Source organism: Rosa chinensis, chromosome 2 (genome assembly GCF_002994745.2).
Source record: "Rosa chinensis cultivar Old Blush chromosome 2, RchiOBHm-V2, whole genome shotgun sequence".
In the NCBI taxonomy this organism is placed as follows: domain Eukaryota; kingdom Viridiplantae; phylum Streptophyta; class Magnoliopsida; order Rosales; family Rosaceae; genus Rosa; species Rosa chinensis.
The window spans coordinates 72,205,851-72,226,401 of record NC_037089.1 but is presented as its reverse complement, the minus strand read 5'-3'; the positions used below and the strand labels follow the sequence as shown (position 1 = coordinate 72,226,401).

The 20,551-nt window shown below is 39.0% G+C and overlaps 5 protein-coding genes across 10 annotated transcripts; 4 read left to right on the top strand and 1 right to left on the bottom strand.

Moving 5' to 3' along the window:
- Positions 1-993: 993 nt before the first annotated feature.
- Positions 994-4,884, top strand: LOC112189694 (uncharacterized membrane protein At3g27390). 2 transcript variants are annotated; one of them, XM_024329047.2, is made up of 10 exons: positions 994-1,190; positions 1,423-1,531; positions 1,675-1,867; positions 2,186-2,322; positions 2,404-2,692; positions 2,861-2,967; positions 3,115-3,280; positions 3,375-3,570; positions 3,663-3,903; positions 4,146-4,884. In XM_024329047.2, the coding sequence occupies exons 1-10, from the start codon at positions 1,097-1,099 to the stop codon at positions 4,669-4,671; spliced, it is 2,058 nt and encodes a 685-aa protein (XP_024184815.1). In that variant the 5' UTR covers positions 994-1,096; the 3' UTR covers positions 4,672-4,884. The 2 variants fall into 2 exon arrangements, with proteins under 2 accessions (XP_024184815.1, XP_024184814.1); XM_024329046.2 differs by having other exon boundaries at positions 994-1,310.
- A 921-nt stretch (positions 4,885-5,805) lies between these two features.
- On the top strand, positions 5,806-7,704 carry LOC112184944. 4 transcript variants are annotated; one of them, XR_005807562.1, is made up of 2 exons: positions 5,806-7,371; positions 7,542-7,704. XR_005807562.1 is itself a non-coding variant. In XM_040515595.1 (2 exons), exon 2 carries the CDS (start codon positions 6,352-6,354, stop codon positions 7,267-7,269), a length of 918 nt encoding a protein of 305 aa, XP_040371529.1. In that variant the 5' UTR covers positions 5,806-5,980; positions 6,337-6,351; the 3' UTR covers positions 7,270-7,596. The 4 variants fall into 4 exon arrangements, 2 of the variants coding, with proteins under 2 accessions (XP_040371529.1, XP_024178935.1); XR_005807561.1 differs by having other exon boundaries at positions 7,473-7,704; XM_040515595.1 differs by having other exon boundaries at positions 5,806-5,980; positions 6,337-7,596.
- A 1,127-nt stretch (positions 7,705-8,831) lies between these two features.
- Positions 8,832-10,919, top strand: LOC112187546. Its single transcript, XM_024326394.2, has 4 exons — positions 8,832-8,988; positions 9,074-9,173; positions 9,821-10,204; positions 10,504-10,919. Exons 1-4 carry the CDS (start codon positions 8,843-8,845, stop codon positions 10,630-10,632), a joined length of 759 nt encoding a protein of 252 aa, XP_024182162.1. The 5' UTR covers positions 8,832-8,842; the 3' UTR covers positions 10,633-10,919.
- A 1,038-nt stretch (positions 10,920-11,957) lies between these two features.
- On the top strand, positions 11,958-15,342 carry LOC112187003 (glucose-1-phosphate adenylyltransferase small subunit 2, chloroplastic). The gene is made up of 9 exons (XM_024325605.2): positions 11,958-12,309; positions 12,394-12,690; positions 12,783-13,052; positions 13,170-13,349; positions 13,621-13,724; positions 13,812-13,923; positions 14,108-14,206; positions 14,392-14,511; positions 14,950-15,342. The coding sequence occupies exons 1-9, from the start codon at positions 12,040-12,042 to the stop codon at positions 15,064-15,066; spliced, it is 1,569 nt and encodes a 522-aa protein (XP_024181373.1). The 5' UTR covers positions 11,958-12,039; the 3' UTR covers positions 15,067-15,342.
- Positions 15,343-15,477: 135 nt separating this feature from the next.
- LOC112187004 lies at positions 15,478-19,235 on the bottom strand. Of its 2 annotated transcripts, XM_024325606.2 has the most exons (5): positions 19,043-19,235; positions 17,632-18,930; positions 17,405-17,477; positions 16,736-16,916; positions 15,478-15,708 (listed from the first exon to the last, which is right to left on the bottom strand). In XM_024325606.2, the coding sequence occupies exons 2-4, from the start codon at positions 18,897-18,899 to the stop codon at positions 16,740-16,742; spliced, it is 1,518 nt and encodes a 505-aa protein (XP_024181374.1). In that variant the 5' UTR covers positions 18,900-18,930; positions 19,043-19,235; the 3' UTR covers positions 15,478-15,708; positions 16,736-16,739. The 2 variants fall into 2 exon arrangements, with proteins under 2 accessions (XP_024181374.1, XP_040369885.1); XM_040513951.1 differs by having other exon boundaries at positions 17,632-19,235.
- Positions 19,236-20,551: the final 1,316 nt, after the last annotated feature.

Below are 20,551 nucleotides of genomic sequence, written 5' to 3'. Positions count from 1 at the left end.
GAACAACCCTACTCCTAAAGGACCGAGGCCTTTACTCTTTAGTCCAGCCCTATCTTTGCCGTCGTCAGTCCCTCAGTCCCTCTCTTTGCCCTATCTCTCCAGTCTCTCTCTTTGCCGTCGTCAGTCCCTCAATCCCTCTCTTTGCCGTCGTCGCGTCGATACTCGATACCGTCGAATCGTCGATACTCCCTCAGCCTCCCTCTCTTTGCCGTCGATACCATCTCAATCTCTAAAATCATTATAAAAAAATATGGTAGAGGAGTAAAATTACTAGCAGAACAAGGTATTGTTACTTGTAGCACTACAAATGATCCCCTAAAATCATTATAAAAACAGGGTCTTGCTACTTGTACTAGTCCAAATTGATGAACCCTAAATCAGAATAGTTACTTGCACAACAGGGCTTAGTATAAACCAGTAATGTACCTTGGGAGTCGAGAGAAGTAGCAACCATGTTAGGAGCGTAACGAAAAGCTCGAGCCAAGCAAGCAGAGAATGAGAAGTCGCCTTCCCCAACCAGCAGTATCTGCTGTGAGCTAGAGTAGTGCTCAATCCACCGCTCCATTTTTCTCCAAACACCTCCACAACCCCAAAAGCACTCGAAAGAGAAGCACTTGAAAGAAGAGCTCGCTTTCCCAAAACGAAAATGGAGTTTTGAAAAAAAAAATAAAAGCAGAGACCTTTGGAGAAACGACTGTGACAAAGTTTGTGGGTGGGAATCGGGTCGGGTTTGGGCCGCGTGTGTTTTTCTTTGGGCTTTTGGTGGTCCGATTTTTGGACCAGAAAAGGACAAAAGTCTTCGGAAAGTCGGTTGTTTCCCGCCAAAAGCGTGGCTGAGGTGTTACATTCTCACGGACTGCCTTCCACGCCTGACGAGCTCCAAAGCTCGACACGTGTCCTGAATTCCCGCCACGCAACTCTTCGGGACTGGAGAGGCGCTTAACACCTCTCTCTCTGTCTCTCAGGTCTCAACCTTTTCCTGTGCCACTGAGATCAACGAGGCCCCAGAACAAACGCTCTCTATTTTTCTCTGTAGATTTTCATTTCTTGCCCTAAGATTACAGGGACCAGAACAAGGTGTGTGTGTCCTAATTTGATGGGGGTTCCGGTGAATTTTCTGTCCCAGCTTTGGAGTTTCATCTCCTTCCTACCCTTCTTCTTCTTGCTTCTCATCCTTGGCCTCGTCAAAGGTTTAAGCACCATTTCATTTTATTTATTCATTACTCTGTTATGCAACACAATCGTTCTAATTCGGAGCGTTATCTATCGGAACATTTACGATTACACAACAATTTTTTTATGTAAACACTGTAAGTACCGGGATGCCCAGTTGCTAACTGTATCATATATGTGCACTGTATCTATAGGTTTTTTTCAGTTTTGATGTGTCAGATTAGTGATGGAATGGTTTTTGTTTGATAGCTGCGATCATTGGACCGGTGGCGCTGTGCATTATTTTCATTGGAAATTCAGCTGTAATTGCTGGGCTTTGGATAGCACATTTTGTTTGGACGTACTACTGCGTAGCAAGGTAACGCTTTACCTTGCACCAATCTATCTCGTTATGTATATATGAACGTGTTCTATATCACGATCTCGTTATGGATTTGGTTATTTATGCTAGCTGCGTGCTTCTTTACATGGTTTCAACCTTCTGTGTCCTTATTATTTCAGAAGCAAGAGGCTTGGACTTGTGTTAAAGATTCTAGTGCTGGTATTACTTCCGGCGCCGCTTGTCCTTTGGCCGGTCGTTGGAGTTGTCGGGAGTCTTTTAGGTGGGATTGGATATGGGTTTTTTTTTCCCCTTCTTGCGACATTTGAGGCTGTTGGCGAGAATGTCCCTGACAAGTTCTACCACTGCTTTGTAGTATGTTTCTTGTCTCCTTGACTCTATTTGTTTCATCTGCAAGAAGTACTTGTGTTGATGTTTCTGTAATTCTCATTTTAACAAGCATCTTTTTATCTGAACCCAAAAGTAAACATGGGTTTGTGGGTGTATGGCAATACATTGCATTCATTAGGTTTCTCTTTTTAAGGTATTATGAAGTAAAATTTATCAGTTTCTAGCAATATGGCGCCATTACAAACCAATCACAATGTTATTATGTGATGGTCTACTTGACTAAATAATAAGTCTTAGGCTCTTAGCAGTTCAGATAGGTTTCTCACTTTTTTCTTATTCTAGGATGGTTCCTGGTCGACAATCAAAGGAAGCTGCATAATCGTCCAGGATCTCACAGATTTTTGCTTCCACTCTTACTTCTCCTACATGGATGAACTAATGGAACAGATACCTGCCAATGAAAAGCCCATGGATATAGAGTACGAAAGCTTACTTTTTCTAATTTCTTTCATTTTTAGAAAAGTATGTAAATGGGATTTTCTGAGGAATTTGCCTTTTAGGTTAATGAAACTGCCGGGTTGTTTTTTGGTGAGTGTGATTGGAGTCCCAGCAGACGTGTCTTTGATTACAGTTGTTGCACTATGGAAAAGTCCATACATGCTGTTTAAAGGATGGAAGAGGCTATTAGAAGACTTGATAGGCAGAGAGGGACCATTCTTGGAAACAGAATGTGTTCCATTTGCTGGTCTTGCCATTCTTCTATGGCCTCTGGCAGTTGTTGGAGGTGTAGTAGCTTCTTTCTTCTGCAGCTTCTTTTTAGGACTATATAGTGGTGCTATTGTGTATCAGGTACTCTATTGTTTTTGCTTTCTCATCGTTTTATTGAGTTTGGTTATATTTTCTGAAAGTATTGCCATGTGGGTACTCTTCTTCTTCTGCTTCTTCTTCTTTTTTTTATTTCTTTTTGTTGTTTGTGTTGGGCTGAAGTTTATCTGAACAGAACTATATAATTTCCAGGAAAACTCAGTCCGCCTGGGACTTGCCTACATAGTTTCAGTGGTTTCACTGTATGATGAATATGTAAATGATTTACTGTACTTGAGGGAGGGATCCTGCTTTCCCAGGTACATTACGGATCTCTCTTGTAAAGTCTAAATCAATGTTACTGCATGTTGAAATGAAATGGTATATTAGAAATAAAGTGAAGTTTGGAATAAGGTTTAATTTGCTTGAGTCTTAATTTTGATTAAAGACATCCCTGTGACAGCCAGGCCGATATACCGTAGAAATATGAGCTTTTGCTCGGAGAGGAAGAGCTCTGGTGACAATGATAATAATGATTCGAAGAACGGTAGAGAAGCCTTATATAGATCAAAACTTGTGTCGCAACAATCAAGAATTTGGAAGCAGGCACTCCACCGGTATAAAGAAATGCAGGTAAGGACTTGCCAGAAGTAATAGAACAAGATCAATATTGTTTTACAGATATTACACTTGTGTACATGTTACTTTTTGAGTTCTGTTGTTACAGGTGTGGGGCTGGCTATTCAAATCTTGCGAGATTAATGGTAGAATTCTCCTTCGTGATGGTCTGATAGATGTCAAGGATGTAGAAGAATGTATCTTGAAGGGAAACTGTAAGAAGTTGGGAATCAAACTACCTGCTTGGTCGATATTACAATGTCTTCTTGTGTCAGCCAAGTCTAGTTCGTCCGGGTTGGTAATATGTATGTTTATGCCTTATACGTTCATTTTCTTTGCTTCTTATTATTGAGTTACTTTGACCTTAATGATAGATATTCTAATTTGATTTCCATAGCTGATGATGTAGAGTTGACAAAGTCAAATGGGCCAAGGGATAAAGTGTTCGACTGGTTCATTGGACCATTGTTGATCATGAAAGAGCAAATACGGAATATGCAACTGGACGCGAACGAAGAAATGACTCTGAGATATGTGTTTATGAAATGCAAAAATGAAACACCTGAGGAGTGGGATGGCACTGAATTTCCATCTGCAGATCCTATCCGAAGGGCACAGTTGCAAGCCATATTTAGAAGGTGCACTTACTTATTCCATGTATGATATTTCTTCTGGTGTTTGAAAACAGAGATTTTGTAAAGGTCTTTGGGAATGAAATAACTACCGACACAAATGAATTGTTAATGATAATAACATGACCAAGAATATCAAAGCGCTCTGTTTTCATTCCATGGTTCAGATTATGTTGCTCCTATTTTAGTTCACATGAAGCACTGTCAGCAGACTTCAGTTCTCATACTAACAAGCATTTTCATCTCAGACTACAGGGTCTCATAGCTTCCATGTCTAGGGTGCCAACATTCAGACGCCGCTTTAGAAATTTGGTAAAGGTTCTGTATCTAGAAGCAGTTCAGGCTGCTGCTTCTGGTAATCACATAGGAGGAATATTAACTCCTGGAAAGGGCAACCAGAGTGTGATGGGAAGTGAGGACGAGAAAGAATCAAAGGAAGGAGACGAGATTGTTGTGGATGTAGCAGAACGGAATACTTGTGACAATGGGAACAAGAGTTTGATGGTAAGTGAGAACGAGAAAGAATCAAAGGAAGGAGAAGTAATTGTTCTGGATGTAGCAGAACGGAATACTTATGACAATGGGAACAAGAGTTTGATTGGAAGTGAGAAGGAAGGCGAAGAAATTTTTGTGGACGTAGCAGAACAGAATACGTATGACAATGGGAAAAGGAGTTCAATGGGAAGTGTGAGACGGAAAGAATCGAAGGAAGGAGAAGAAATTGTTGTGGATGTAGCAGAACAGAATATTTATAACAATGGGAACATAGTATGAGTGTGATTTCTGTAAAATGCATTTACACGTAGGTTTGGGAATTGTATAACTAGGTTGCAACTAGCAAGAGTATTATGTTTCCTTTTTGTAAAGTATTGTGGACTGGGGATGAGAATGGTCCCTTTTTAGTAGAAGAACTGATTTAGATTTGTAATGACAATACAAACTGAGAGGATATTAGTGTTTGTTCTTGCAATACTTTGGTCCTTTACAAGTATCCAGTTAAAAGGTGGTGGTTGGACAATCTCCTTCTATTGTGTTTTTTGTTTTTTTTGGGTGTGGACTTTGCAATACCATTTTTCAATGAGATAAACGAAAATCTCGTAACAGTACCCAAAAGTTTTGGCGAACTAACAAATATATATATGAATATTGAGACAGGGAACTAATGGAACCTAAGTGCTAATTGCAAAGATATGATATCACAGTTTGATCTCTGTTTGATCCACCACATTCATAGGGAACATAATTTTGTTGCAGATATTTTGGTAAAAGATAATACCAACTTCTCTAGAGGAATAATTATCTAGGATCAATCTCCCCATCATACAGTTTAGACACTCCTTGATGATATTGCTGGTAATGACCATGCTAGAGTTGTAGGCTCTAATTTTCTGTTTTCTAGTTAGCTTCTCTCTTTGTTAGGCCATTTTGGGTCTCCTTGTAACAAAAAAATAAATAAATAATGCAACCTAAATTACCCAACATAAAAAATAAAGACTAACCTAGTTACCTAGCCCAACAAACTGATCAGATTAGAAAGGACAACACCATAAGTTCAGCATATGCCCTGACTTTGACCAAAAAAACAAACAAAGAAAAGCCCTCTGAGATTGGATCTGGTGAAAACTATATGACAGTTGAAAAATCCGAAGCATTCTAGTGAAAATACAATATATGGTCAAGTAGTATCAGCATATTTAGGATGTGAAGACTAATAGGTGTCATGTTACCAAGCTTGGAAGCCGCCTTGATATCACATATTGAACAAATTAAGGAGCTGTAAATAGTAAAAGATCTTGCTGGTATGATTTTTCGTAAGCCCTTCTCTTTCGGCAATTCTTTAGATTATAACCTCTGAAATGTGAGTTGTTTTCTCCACAAAATTAACAATTGCCATGCCTGTATCTCCTGCGTACTCTCTTTTGATATTTCTATCTTCACCAAACCCCTTGTCAAGCCATTTCCCATCAATTTCCCATTATCATAGGACTCCCATTGGTCAAATCCATATAACACATTTGCCAATTAGAGGGCAAGTTGTGAGTTTTCAATCCTCTCATTCTCTCAAAGCTTTCGTGTTGATAAGGTAATCAATATGAAGTTTGTTCTTATGTTATTTGTTCATCAAAGATTTCATCCCCAAAAGTTGTGCGTATTTTGTTGATGTAGAGGTGCATTTGATATGAAGGTGGCAAGAAATATATGATTATTGAATGTTACCCCCAAATCCAATACATTTATACAGATATCTCATTCTCATGTTTGTTATTCTAACCTGATCAAGATTCTAGTTTCTTCCATCATTGATCCTCGTCGGGAGATTGACCGGCGTGACCGCATTACTAATTCTTATACATTTTTACGATCAAATCCTTTTTTAAGAAGCCACTGCATATTATTTGGGAAACAAATTTGGTGACAATAGCATCTGCAAAGATGCAGGCTTTTAGTCGTTCTATGCGGGGACATTCGGTACATGAGCCTCCCCCATTAGCAGAGAAGCTCACCGAAGACCCCGTGACATCGAAAACCGCACAAAGCACGGTGACATGCGTCTACCTTGCCAACATTGCAATGAATTGGCGGAAGGTCACGGTCATTTGGTGCAAGAATCTCATGAACCATTCCCTAAGCATAAGGACTGATAGTCTAGAAGGCGATTTTCATATAACTTGCAAAATCGACCTCAAGCCGTGGCATTTTTGGAGCAAAAAAGGGTACAAGTCATTCGAGGTTGAAGGGAATCATGTTGAAGTCTATTGGGACCTTCGATCTGCTAAATTCGTAGGAGGTCCAGAACCGAATCAGGACTTCTACGTTGCCCTTGTTTGCGATGAGGAAGTTGTGTTACTCTTGGGAGACATGAAGAAAAAGGCTTACAAGAGAACCAAATCAAGGCCTTCAATGGTTGAGGCCGTTATGTACTACAAAAAAGAAAACGTGTTTGCCAAGAAAAGCTTTGCCACTAGGGTGAGATTCGACGAAAAGAGGAAAGAGCATGACATTGTAGTGGAGAGCTCAACTTCCGGGCTCAAAGACCCCGAAATGTGGATCAGCATAGACGGGATTGTGTTGGTTCATGTCAAGAATTTGCAATGGAAATTCAGAGGGAACCAGACTGTGATGGTGAACATGTTACCTGTCCAGGTTTTTTGGGATGTTCATGATTGGCTTTTCAGTAATCCAGGAACAGGACATGGTCTGTTTATTTTCAAGCCCGGGGCACCTGATTCGGAGAGCGATTACGACAGAGAAGGAGGCGAGTTCTGTGGAGACAGTGACAATAGCATTAGCAGTGCCTATTATTCAACTCAGAGTCTTAACACAACAGCTTCTGACTTCTGCTTGTTTCTTCATGCTTATAAGCTTGAATGAGGGGGCTAGCTTCTTGCATATGATGCATTCTCACAGGGTTTTTTTTTGGAATAGCTAGCAACAATAAGATATCATACAATGGGTTTAACGATCTTGTAAATTGTAAGTTAGCATCATTCATGTATCTGTTCCATATAATACAAGTATACTGTAAATTATTAATGTATTTCAATGGCTGATGTGGCCCTTAGTGTTGCTTCTAGGTTGCTGAATAGCCTTTGTTGGGGAAGCTATTGGAGAATTGATGCTGGGGAATGTGTCTATGAATGCAGGAAAAGAAATTAAGCTTTGCAGCTGCAGTGAGCAAGCTGCAACAAATTCAACGTACCTTGAATCTTAACCTGTTTTGACTTTTGATGGTACCCCCTTTCAGTAAACATTCAAGCTAAATTGCAAGTCTCGTCTTTTTCTAGTATTCCCATATCAAGTTAGGGATTGGAATATGCAGCTCTAATTTTAACCTTTATATTGAAAAAAATTGTATAAACAAGAACTACAAAAAAATTACTCACCCCTCCATATTTCTTAAATGCATCTCTTTTGAAAAGGTCAAAAATCCTATGTTGCCCTTGCTTAATACACCTCCATACTTCAACAGTTCAACAATCAACCTAACCTTCATCCACCTCCGCCGATCACCTCACATTCGCCTCGGCCACCTCGGTGACTCCACATATTCCTAACAATCAGATAATATAGTGACTACATACAAATTCTTGACATTTATGTAAGAATGTAAGATAGTGATATAGATAGGCCGAGATGACATGGAGAAAGATATGATACATAGAGACTAAAAAGAACAAAACGCCGATATGCCCAACACTGTTTAAGCGATTTGGTGAGAGTTCATGTTGCCCTTTTTTGTCAATTCAATTGTGAGTATAATGGAAAACTTGTAAATACTAAGGATTTGTTTGAGATTTTTTTCAAACTTTTCAAGTTTAGCTTTTTGTTTAGGAAACACTTTTCAATTGCTTCTCAAAATCATTTTTAAGTGCTTCTGAATCTCCAAAAAGTAGTCTCAAACAAGTCTTAAGAGAGCCATACTAAGAATGATGTAAGTAGTAATACAAATTCTAGATTGAGACTTGCGAATAGAATTATCATTTTTTTTATCACATCAACAACTCACAATTATAACAATTAGTCTTTTGTAAGTCGAACTGATCACGACCTTCCATTTACGAAGGGAAGACTTATGTCACTACACCAACTGGTAATGAACATATTTCTCATCTTCTAATCAGAATATTCAACCATAATAAATCTCCTAAAAAAAATAAAAAGTAATGCTAGATGAATCGCATTTTAGAGTACTACCTGCATCCCACATTATGTGACAGCTGATGTAGCAGAAAGTCCAACTTATCACAGAATCTCATTAAATAACGCGACTGTGCCACATCAGCTGCCACATAGGTTGAAATACATGTGATATCCAAAAAAGTGGTTAATCTAGCATTATTCAAGAAAAAAAATTAGCAAAAGAAAAAAAAAACACACAATAATAAGAATAAAATAGGAAGGATTAATGAAAAAGAAAATAAAATGGACCGGTATATAAATAGAGATGAACCGCCGCGTTTGGTTTGAAGGAAGAGCAGAGAGAAAGGAAATGGAGGTAGGTCCAAAGGTAGTGCTTCTGTTGAGAGACCCAGAGGGCTTCGGCCAAGCCATCTCCGACGCGTTCCACCCTAACCCAACTGCTTCCGTCACGTAAGCTCTCTTCTTCTCCAAGCTTCAATTCTAATTCTAATTTCTGTATGAATCACTCAATTTAGGGTTTGTAATCTTGTTGCAGAGAGGAAAGCTTCGAGCTTTCGCTGGAGCGCTATGGGATCCGAAATTGCAAAGCTTCTGGAAAAGTTCGTCACTTTCTTGATCAGCACGGTCAACATGAGGTTTCTTTTTTGTAATCCCTATTTTTATTTCACTCAAAATTAGGGTTTCAAATTGATGTTCTTGTATGTGTTTGTGTATTTTATGTTGGGTTTTAGCCATTGAGAAATGGGGTCGTGCAGTTTTTGAGAGAATGTGTTGTAGTGAGCATGGGGGAAGAGAAATTAGCCTATTTGGGTTAGAATGTACCTGTTTCGGAATGATGAAAACCCTTTAGCATATGAAATCTATTTTGATTTTACAAGTAAGAATGCTTTGTGAGATGTAGAGGCATTCAATTGCCGGCATTTTTTTTCAAAGAAAGCATATAGGTTCCATTTATTAAGCTCCAAGAGGTAGGAACCCAGTAGTGACTGTCTGCAAATCTTGTTCCCTTCTCATCTGATATTTCACAAGTAAGTCCTGCCATAACTACAGGGGCAGGTAACTTTTGCCACTATTCATAAAGCTGTAGTTGTTAATCTGTGAGCTAAGTGCTCTTAGCCTCTAATTCTGACACCATAATGAAATTTGTTGGTTTGTCACTCATTTTCAAAAGTTTAACCTCTTAGGTCGGAGTTGAACAACTATCTATATTCTTATGTATCTTAGCATTTACAGATTTTAGAGAACATTTATTATAACTTTTTCTGTAATTCTTTGTTTTCAGGTGTCAGTGTTGCTTATGGAATATTATGAATCACCGATACTAGCATGTGCTTTTAATGAAGTTCTGGCTGAACTAGCAGGACAAAAATCATCCTCAATGCCCACCATTGTTGCCCCCTTTTTCGTTGCATCATCCAAGCTTAAATGGGACAGTAAATCTGCAACAAAGTTTGACAGCAAAGGTTCACTTTATGGTATACAGATAGGTCCAGAAACAGACATAAGCAAGGCCATCATTGCCAGAACCCAGAAAGCACCACCGTCATTACAGATTCATCATGAACCTCTAGCCTGCCTTCTTCAGTTGGTCCGTGTCCTGAATTTGCCAACTCTTGTTCTTATAGGGCAAAGGGGTCAGCGAATTTCTGATAAAGAAGAGCTTGAGGTAACCATTTTTTTATTTACTTTTTAGCTAATGCAACTCTCAAATTCAGTTCACTTCAAAATTGTGGTGTGATATGGGAAAATTCAAGTTATATTTAGAGGCCATGATAGAATATTATTTTTCTTTCCATGAACTTGCTTGAGTTATATGCCAAGTATTTATTAAGTTCTGTTGTGCACAGTAAATGGCTTTTAGTCTTGTTCGTCCTCTGTTCTTTTTTCTGGTTCTGTTCTACATTTTATAGACCAAATTTTCTGGATTGATCTTTATCATCTAATTCTGTGTGTTCTCTTGTCCAGATACTTTATGAAATTGGGGAACTTTTGGCAAACACTTGTAAGGTAAACTTCTCAAGAGGCAAAATCACATGGAAGCCAACAAAAAAATCGAAGGATGAACAGGAGCCATGGCGTGCATTGTATGGTTAATTCGGAGTCATTTGTGTCACTTATGGCTTGAACCATTGACTGGACAATGACTTTATGCAGATTCTCAGTTTGTGAACTGTGCATGGAGATAATGAAAAATGCTTTTTGCCATAATCTACTTTTGGCTTTTCTTTTTTGTTATTTCGTCCCTTTGGTTTGGTTAGTGAAGTCCACTGTCTTAGAAATAGGGGTTGCACTGAGGTAACTAAACAGGTACCAATTGTAGCTTTTTGTGGCCAAAGCTGATTCTACAATCATTCTGATATAAAGTAGCCTCACCTTGTCTATATCCTGTAGTTTTTTTAACATTGGTCTGCTCATGAACGCCCTTTTTCTGTGTTTAGAGTTGGGGGAACTACAATTGGTTGGTTTTGCATGATATCTTCTCACTATAGTCTACAGCTACAACTTTTTAGTCTGAAATGTTTTGCCTCCCTTTTCCTCTATTTTCCGACTTGCATTGCACTATCATCTGAATTATTCCTTGACAAAAGGATCACACAAGAACTGATGTGATACAATCATTCCATGCATAAAAGCAATGATTTTTCATAAATTGATTGGTTTCCTTTTTTATGAAAGCTGATATTATCTGGACGCTTTTCTGTTCCGCCCTGTATTGTGTATTTCCGGTATTTATGTAGAGCTCATATTGCTCACGATTATCAACCGTTGAACACACCCGTCAACCACTCTTAGAGTAACGATCGAAAAAAAATTGATCAATAAATCACACTCATGTGTATAATTATAATTGAATGCAACATTCGAGAGGTACATCAACGGATGAAAATCGTTCACGCATCAACGCCCAACTGACCCGATCATCTTCGCATATTCAACATATTTCTCATCATGAGAAATTTTACTAGAATCGTACATGATATGATTAATAATTGGCCTAGAGGCCTAAACTTGGAGTATCCTCCTTTGTCTTCTTGTCACGCAAGGACGGGGCCTCCCTAGAATATGCTTCAATATAGAAAGGGAGAGAAAGAAACAACTGACGGTGTTAAAGCAAAGTCATGACTTTGTTACACAAAATCTAGGACATCACCCCACATGCCACATGTCACACGTGACCAATCCGATCCACCTCTCCCCCTCTTGACGTGAAATGCCATCCACTTACTAAACCACTCGGGATTTGCGACATCATTTTTTGGCTCTCCTTCCACTCCGTTTTATTATTTCTATTAATTACTTGGCTAATCACTTTTCATTACCCAATTGTCCAAAATACCCCTCCTCTCTACCGTTCACGTTCGAATCGCTCCTCGCCTCCCGAGGGCAGTCATTGACCAAAACCCTCTATCATAGCTGAGAGATATTGCCAGTTTCCTCCCACACTCAAAACACTCTCTCCCACTCCCTCAAAAAAATACTCAGTGCTACGTTCCTCCTCCGATGGCTTCCTCAACAATGGCAGCGAACGGGGTTCTCACTCTCCGGTCATCCACGTATGCCAATGCTTCGAATCAAACCCAGAAAACGAATCCGGCCTCCGCGGCGAGAGGGCTCTCGTTCAGCGGCTCTCATCTCTCCGGGGCCAAAATCCCGACCACGTCTTTGAGGACTTCCCCCAACAACACTCAAAGGGCGCCATTGGTTGTGTCTCCCAAGGCTGTTTCCGATTCCAAGAACTCCCAGACGTGTCTTGATCCCGATGCGAGCAGAGTGAGTAGTTTGTTCATTTCTCTGTTTTTCATTGGCGAAATGCCTTGTTTTTGATTGACTGTTTCTCGTTGTGGTTTTGTGTAGAGTGTGTTGGGGATCATACTGGGAGGTGGAGCCGGGACGAGGCTTTACCCTTTGACGAAGAAGCGTGCGAAGCCTGCTGTTCCATTGGGAGCGAATTACAGGCTGATTGATATTCCGGTCAGCAATTGCCTCAACAGCAATGTTTCCAAGATCTACGTCCTCACACAGTTCAATTCCGCTTCTCTTAATCGCCATCTGTCTCGTGCTTACGCCAGCAACATGGGAGGGTACAAAAATGAAGGCTTTGTCGAAGTGCTTGCGGCGCAGCAGAGTCCCGAGAATCCCAATTGGTTTCAGGTGATTGTATTGATTGTGTTTTGATTTTACCGTATTGCTGTAGGCGATTTGGTGTTTTTGAGTTGCGATTTGTTTGTTTTTGTGGTTTACAGGGTACTGCGGATGCTGTGAGGCAGTATCTGTGGTTGTTTGAAGAACACAATGTGTTGGAGTTTTTGGTTCTTGCCGGGGACCATTTGTATCGGATGGACTATGAGAGGTTCATTCAGGCTCATAGAGAAACTGATGCAGATATCACTGTGGCTGCTCTGCCCATGGATGAGAAGCGTGCTACTGCCTTCGGTTTGATGAAGATTGATGACGAGGGTCGCATTATTGAGTTTGCTGAGAAGCCTAAAGGGGAGCAACTCAAAGCTATGAAGGTAAAACACCCACTTGCAGATTGTTTACATTTAATTACGCATTAATTAGTTGCTTAACTGTGAGTGGTTTTCGCCGTGTCTTTGATAGCAAAATATCTTGTTTTTGTTTTATTGTAGGTAGATACAACCATATTGGGTCTTGATGATGAGAGAGCTAAAGAGATGCCTTACATCGCCAGTATGGGTATATATGTTGTGAGCAAAAATGTGATGTTAGATCTGCTTCGAGAGAAGTTTCCTGGAGCAAATGATTTTGGGAGTGAAGTCATTCCTGGTGCTACTTCCATTGGGTTGAGGGTAACTTTTTGTTTCATACATATTTGTTTTGTAATTCCTACCTTCCTATCAATTACAATAGCTTTCAGTTACAATAGAAAGAGTCTGATATGACTTATATCTCTGTTTCTAGTTTACCAAATAATAAAATGCCTTTCTTTCTATTGAAGCATTAGTGCACTGGTTCACTATGGCTTATTAAAGGTTTCCCAGTGTTGCCATAATTTTCTCTCGTGCTTCTTGATCTAATAGAATTCCAGCCCTCGGATTACTAATTGTTTGGTGGTGACAGGTTCAAGCTTATCTGTATGATGGCTACTGGGAAGACATTGGTACCATTGAGGCTTTCTATAATGCTAATCTGGGTATAACTAAAAAGCCAATTCCAGATTTCAGGTACCTTTTACCAAGTTCTGCCTTCTTCTTTCTAACAATTTAATCTTGGTTTTATGTGCCTGCCTAATTCTGAACTTAACATTGTAGCTTCTACGATCGTTCATCCCCGATCTACACCCAACCTCGGTATTTGCCCCCATCCAAAATGCTTGATGCTGATGTCACAGATAGTGTTATTGGCGAAGGTTGTGTGATAAAGGTAAGTTCTTGGTTGCAAAAGTCAGCATTTTGCTAACTTGTATGTCAATGTAATTGGCCCTTGTTCTCTTTCATGTCAAAGAAATCCACATCTATATCCTATCATTAAGAATGTGATGTAGATCAATACATTATTCCAGCTGTGCTAACTTAACACACCTCTTTTTATGTTTTGCTTAATGCAGAACTGTAAAATTCACCATTCTGTCGTTGGGCTTCGTTCTTGCATATCAGAAGGTGCTGTTATTGAAGACACATTACTGATGGGGGCAGACTACTATGAGGTAAAACCTGTTGTAGATGTAATGTGTAACCCACTCCATTTAAGTAGAATGCATGATTAAAAACAAGAAACATCATATGTCTTTTACAAATGAGTGGAATTTCCTTAGAAATCTGGGGATTTCCACAGCTTAACATATATATGTGGGTTGAATGGATAACTGATGCATTAATTATGATTGGCCAGACGGATGCTGACAGGAGGTATCTGGCTGGAAGAGGCGGTGTTCCAATTGGTATCGGAAAGAATTCTCACATTAAGAGAGCTATAATTGACAAGAATGCTCGAATTGGGGACAATGTGAAGGTTAGAATTATTTATTAATCTGAAGTCTCAGTTTTGCTCGTACATCTTTCCAAAATGGAATAGAAAATCCATCAAGAGCTTATGCCTTCTTTGTGATGCTTTTTCAGTCATCAAAGTTTAATGCTCACAAAGAAATATAACGAAATGAGAGTTATCACTGAGAAACATTAAAAAAAAAAAAAAAAGAAGAAGGGAATTTGCTGCAAATTAGTGTCTATTTGAAACCCTAAACCCAAAAAATAATTTAAAAAAAAGGGTAAAGAAACAATTCCTGTTCTAGCATCCTATTTCCAGCTTATTACTTTGTTTGCAATGCATGTAAGACATTCGTGTTGAGTTTTTCCCTTAAGATTTTGACTTCATTCTTTGTCTTTGCCGCCGCTTAGACGTTATGCATTCTCTCTTACTGAAATTGTATATTGACAACGTAAATTACAGATTGTCAACAGTGACAGTGTGCAAGAAGCTGCAAGAGAAACAGATGGATATTTCATCAAAAGCGGGATTGTCACAGTGATCAAGGATGCCTTGATTCCTAGTGGAACCGTAATCTAAGCTCCGTTTTTCCACCTGTTTAAATTTTGCTGACCACGAAGACTTCTTTACCACCACGCTGAGAGAACAATGATGCTCTCTGCAGCCAAAGCAACTTAGCAAGTCTACTTTGAGGGTTCTGTCTTCTGATCATGCAATGTATATTTCAGGGTACTACAATGTAATTAGAGGAAGAGACCTCAAATATTTGCTCTTTTAGATGTTCTATTTCTATCTGAAATAAAGTTTGTCATTATTTAATATGAGAACTCAAGCATCTGTACCTTGCTTTATTGATTCCCTCTTTGCTAATCATCTTGTGCCTTCATAAAGGGGTTCACTTCGAGTTCGCTGGGTTTACATTAGAATTTTGGTTGGTAAATAACAATCATATGGCAATCTAAAAGTGCTGAAATGTGCCAACAAGGAAAGTGAATTCAGAGGTTGCCTTCTATTCGAAAAATTAAAATTCTGTATAGCAAAAGAAAAACTGACACCATACTTCCTCTTGATCTAACAACCATGTCCGTATTTACTAAATTTGACCCACAACAATAAGCTGTTCCCACATATAGCATCCTTTTTACAAACTCCAGAAATGGTACGCAGGCTGAAGCTCCTTCCTCTAAGAAGTTTCTATAGCTTCATAACAATGCTTGCCTCCTGAACAATGAGGAATAGTGTTATAGACTACTACCATCTCAAAATTAGAAATAACAAAGACAAAGGTCAGCAAGATGCAAGATACTAAAAATGACAAACTACTATCACTTTTCTTCCACTTTTTTTTTTCAACGTATTGTTCCACAGTACATTAAATATGCTTCCAGTTGATTTTTTCAGTGACAGCAACCTTGAAACCAAAATTTGAATAGCTCCACAGACAGCTATTCATATTGCGAAAGAATTGGACAAGACAAGGAAACAGGCTCAGCTCGTGCTTGTGACTTTATTCAGTCATTACATATAAAAATTTGTGATATATATCAATCTTAATGCAGGGCTCTCTTAAACTCGGGGGATTTACATGATCAATCCTAGCTATCAATCAATGGAAAGTGAATGGTTCAGGCATTCATAATTTGATTTAAGGAAGCAGTAGATGCAGATTAACTCGAATGCACCACTTCCCAAGTTCCTAATATCAATATCAAAATGGGTTTTTTTTTCTTTTGCACTCCCAACAACCTATCCTCTGAAGATAATTCTAACTCAGTTCAAATGCAAAACTTTTGACTTGCTCCTATGACATACATTACGGGTAGCTTTTCTCTCCCAAACTCTCTTGCAGATTATCAGAAAGATGCTAGATACCACTTGTTACAAGGTTTAACACCTCACACGTCACAAAGAGCATATCATAGAAAAACATGCTGCTCAAAATCCTATAGCGCCATTAGGCAATAAGCACTTTAAGTTATTTTATTTCCAGCACACAACTGTACAATGATATCATGATGATGGTTGTTAGGCAAGACAGTTCATGTTCAGTTATCCATTGGCAAACAAACGTATTTGAGCATATGGTTCAAAGTTCAAATGGAGAGACTAGCTACAATATTCTCAGTTATATGAAAGTTTTCCTATATAATAGTCAAAACTTAAAATTTTACATAAATATTAATGCATAGGTTCACTGACATAGTTTCTTTTAAAGACCACAGAACAAATAACGCGGTACCGAAATTACCTTTTTACTTGGAGTCCAAGTGATTTTGTTTTTTGTTAGATGCTTCTCTGCTCAGGAGCTTCCATTTATCCTTAAGATTATCTGGAGTCCGAGTCTCGTGAAAAACAGCCTTACCAAGTTCCAAAATTTTCCTCCAGGGAAGATTTTTGTTTACTTGGGCTGAAAATAGTCGTACCCCATCCTGGAGCATAAGAATATTAAGTTAGATTCCAACTACTGGACCAAATCAGAAAGACACTGTCCCTAGTCTACCCAGATCTAAGCTAATTTCATACATGTAGCATTAACCATTCCCTGACCAGTAACATCTTTAACTTTGTTATGACCTGTCTATGCAAATCTTCTGAAAGAACAAAATCCGAGAACTTTCCAAAATTGGAATTAAAGAGAACTTAGCATATGTGACTGATAACTACAGGACAAATAATATGAAGATTTGAAAACTCCCGGTGATTCATAATACTTCTAGTGATATGCTTCTTAAGTTTTTGATTTTTTTTTTTCCCTATCAATAGCAAGTCCATTAAGATACCCATACATAACCCACCCTATGCCACACTTTTAACATTGAAACCACGAAAAACATAAGGTGGTTGAAAGTTGTAGCTTGCTCTACATTGCATAAAGTACATGACATGTCAATATTTCCAGCATCTAAAAAAAAAATACCTTTAACATTTTTAACTCTTCAGCTGTCCACTTAATTTTCCTCCGCTTGGCATTATGAAATAACAATTCTTCACTGCATATTAGGAGAAATAATTGATTGTCAATTGGTAATTGTATCAGATTTTAAATGACTGTAAAAACTATTTGCATTAACATAGGAAACATATAAAACTCAATACTTGGACTTAAAATAAATAAACAGAACTGATAATATGACTCCTGATCACCTTTCAGATTCCGGAACTTTTATTGGTTCAGTGGAGGAGGTAGTAGTTTTCCCATTGTGGTTCGAGTCTGTATCTTTTCTTGACTTGGAGAAAGCGGTAGTAGCTTTCTCATTTTGGTTTGGCTCTGGAATTTCTCTTGACGCAGAGGACACGGAGGTGGTAGCTTTCTCATTTTGGTTTGATTCTGGAACTTTTCTTGACTCAAAGCAGGATGTAGTAACTTTCCCATTTTGGTTCGACTCTGGACTTTTTCTGGACTTGGAGGAGGTAGTAGCTTTCTGATTTGGGTTTGACTCTGGAATGTCTCTTGACTTGGAGGAGATAGTACCTTCCACATTTTGGTCTGATTCTGAAACTTTTCTAGACTCGGAGGAATAGGAGGTAGCATCTTTCTCACTTTGCTTCTCGGCATCCTCCTCTACAGCATCAGTTTGGCAAGAGGATGATTTTGTTGATGGAGAAGGCACTATCATTACTGGAACGGCATACGGAAGCTGCACTATCTTTTGAGCTCTTTGTTTATAACGCCTCTTACGCAATAGAGGAGAACCACTCTGGAAATCACCAGATTCAGGCACAACAGTGTCATCTCCAGGCACCTCCATTGCCTCTGGTCGCATCAGTTCTTCTCCCGGACTTTTGCCTTCATTCTCCTCATTCCCCCTTATACTATCCCCATCTCCTCGGTCAATTCCATCAACTGCATCATCTTCATTTCTCTTATCAAACTCACGCCTCTCCGACACACATTGTTGGTCCGAATTTCCCTTACTCACATTCTCATCCATTTCCCCGTGTCCATTTTCATCTACTTCCATAGACCGATCCTCAGTTTCGCCACCATCCATCCCTCTGCCTACCGTCACCTCATCCCGAACCGCCCCAATGCCTGCTGCTGTGCCTTCACCTCCCCCGTTGCCACTACTCCCCTCTCCATCATTCACCAAAAAATTAACCCTACCGCTATTGATAAACATAGACAGAACCTCCTTAGCCTGCATTGCCTTCCTCCTCAGCTTCTCTTCCCGCACCAACGCTCTCTTGTAAGCACAGTAAGGGCAGTAGAACCTTCCCTTCTCATCAATTTCAGGCTTACAACACATACACTCCTCATGAACAGAAATCGGGCACCCAATCACACTACACACTAGCAATTTTCCCCTAGCACAATCGCCGCTACACCTAAGGCATTTCTCTACTACTACGCTATCTAATTCCATGGAGTCTTCTTCGTCTAACATTGCTTCTCGGTTTGAATTAGGGCTCATTTTGGACGTCGTCGTCGTCGGCTTTATCGTCCTAGCAATATGCGACGGGAATAGAAGGATTCAATTTTGAAGGATTCGAATTTGAATTTGAATTACGAGTGAGAAATGTGAGATTTGGAGGAAGTTAGGGGTGACTGACTGACCTGAGTGGAAGAGTTTGAAGCGGTGGTTATGGAAATTTGCAGATTCCATCGTCTCCGACGGTTCTGTTGCTATCTCTGATGAACCGCGCTCACCGCTAACGATCTTTACCGACGGGGAGGTAATACGACATCGTGTGGCCGCTTTAGGAAACCACTGTATGGGCCTGCAGGTTCTGGACTTCATGCTGGATTAGCGGATTGGCCCAAAGATGAAAGCTGGATATAATTCATTAAAATAAATAGATTATAAATTGAGAGATTTACTGAGAGAGACTCTAAGCAGTATCTCTATATGAGTCACTGAGTGACAATAATGTTCATTATCACTGGATGTAAATTTAAGGATGTATTAAATTATTATTTTTAAGTTGAGTTATTTTGTTTTCTATTATTGGGTTTATATCTAATGGTGATTGAGTATAATTTATTTGGTCAGTTACTGATCAAGTGAACACCAATGATTAGAGTAAAATTAGGTGTTCAATTTTTATTTTTTTTTTCTTATCAAGGTGAGGTAGCAAGTCACTTCGGTTACGTTAACAAGTTAGTAATACACCCACAATGCTCTATGAGGATATCCCAACAAAGCCATACTAATCCCTCGTCGCAGGTGCACGAATCCAAACGCCCCTAAAATCTGCTAGCCACAAATTGGTGGGAGTTGAGATTCGAACGTTAGACACGAGAGTTCCATCTAGGCTACTTGACCAAACTTACTACACTAGGTGATTATTAAAAAAATACAATCGAGAGATTAACTATTTGGAGATGGAGATGTTTAAGGAAATAAAATTTAAATTATAGGTTCAAAAGAAAAATAGAATTGTCAAATTTAACATGATGTGAAAGAAATTGGTTATGAATCAAGCTACAAGAACAAAAATGTGGACACATACAATCATACAACAAAAGGTGATGTTGGTCCATCCATTTATGCTAAACCTTTAGCTTTTAAGGGAGACATCTCATTCTCTTTCAACATAAGATTTAAATGCTCGAATATTAATTATTAGCCAAACCGAAGAAGAGGATACATGAATGGACGCTTTTAATACATCATGTGCTTTATGAAAAATTAATAGACGCATTTACATTGCCTTTTGTTATTATGAAGCTATGAAAAAAAGATAAATCTTTGTGTATGAGAAATTACACATTTTTGTGACTAATTGGAGTAACTAATGGAACCTCCACACCCGGGTTCGAATCTCGCCGACGCTTATTAGAGTTAAATCTCAATATATTCTTGGTGGCTAGGGGGGAGAAGCGTTCTGACAAGATCTCCGAGCACGGATTAGTCTCTGGATTTATAAAGCTTTTGAGGACACCGTGTGATTAACAAATTAAAAAAAAAAAAAAAAAAAAAAAAAAACTAATAGAAAAAAAGAAGAAAAAAAAAAGGAAAAAAAAAAAAAACGCGGGGATGGTCGTTGGTAGGCAACTACGTAAAGCACACCCAACGTGTTTTGTCCAATGGACAGGGAAAGGTTCAGTCGACCATTAGAAAAG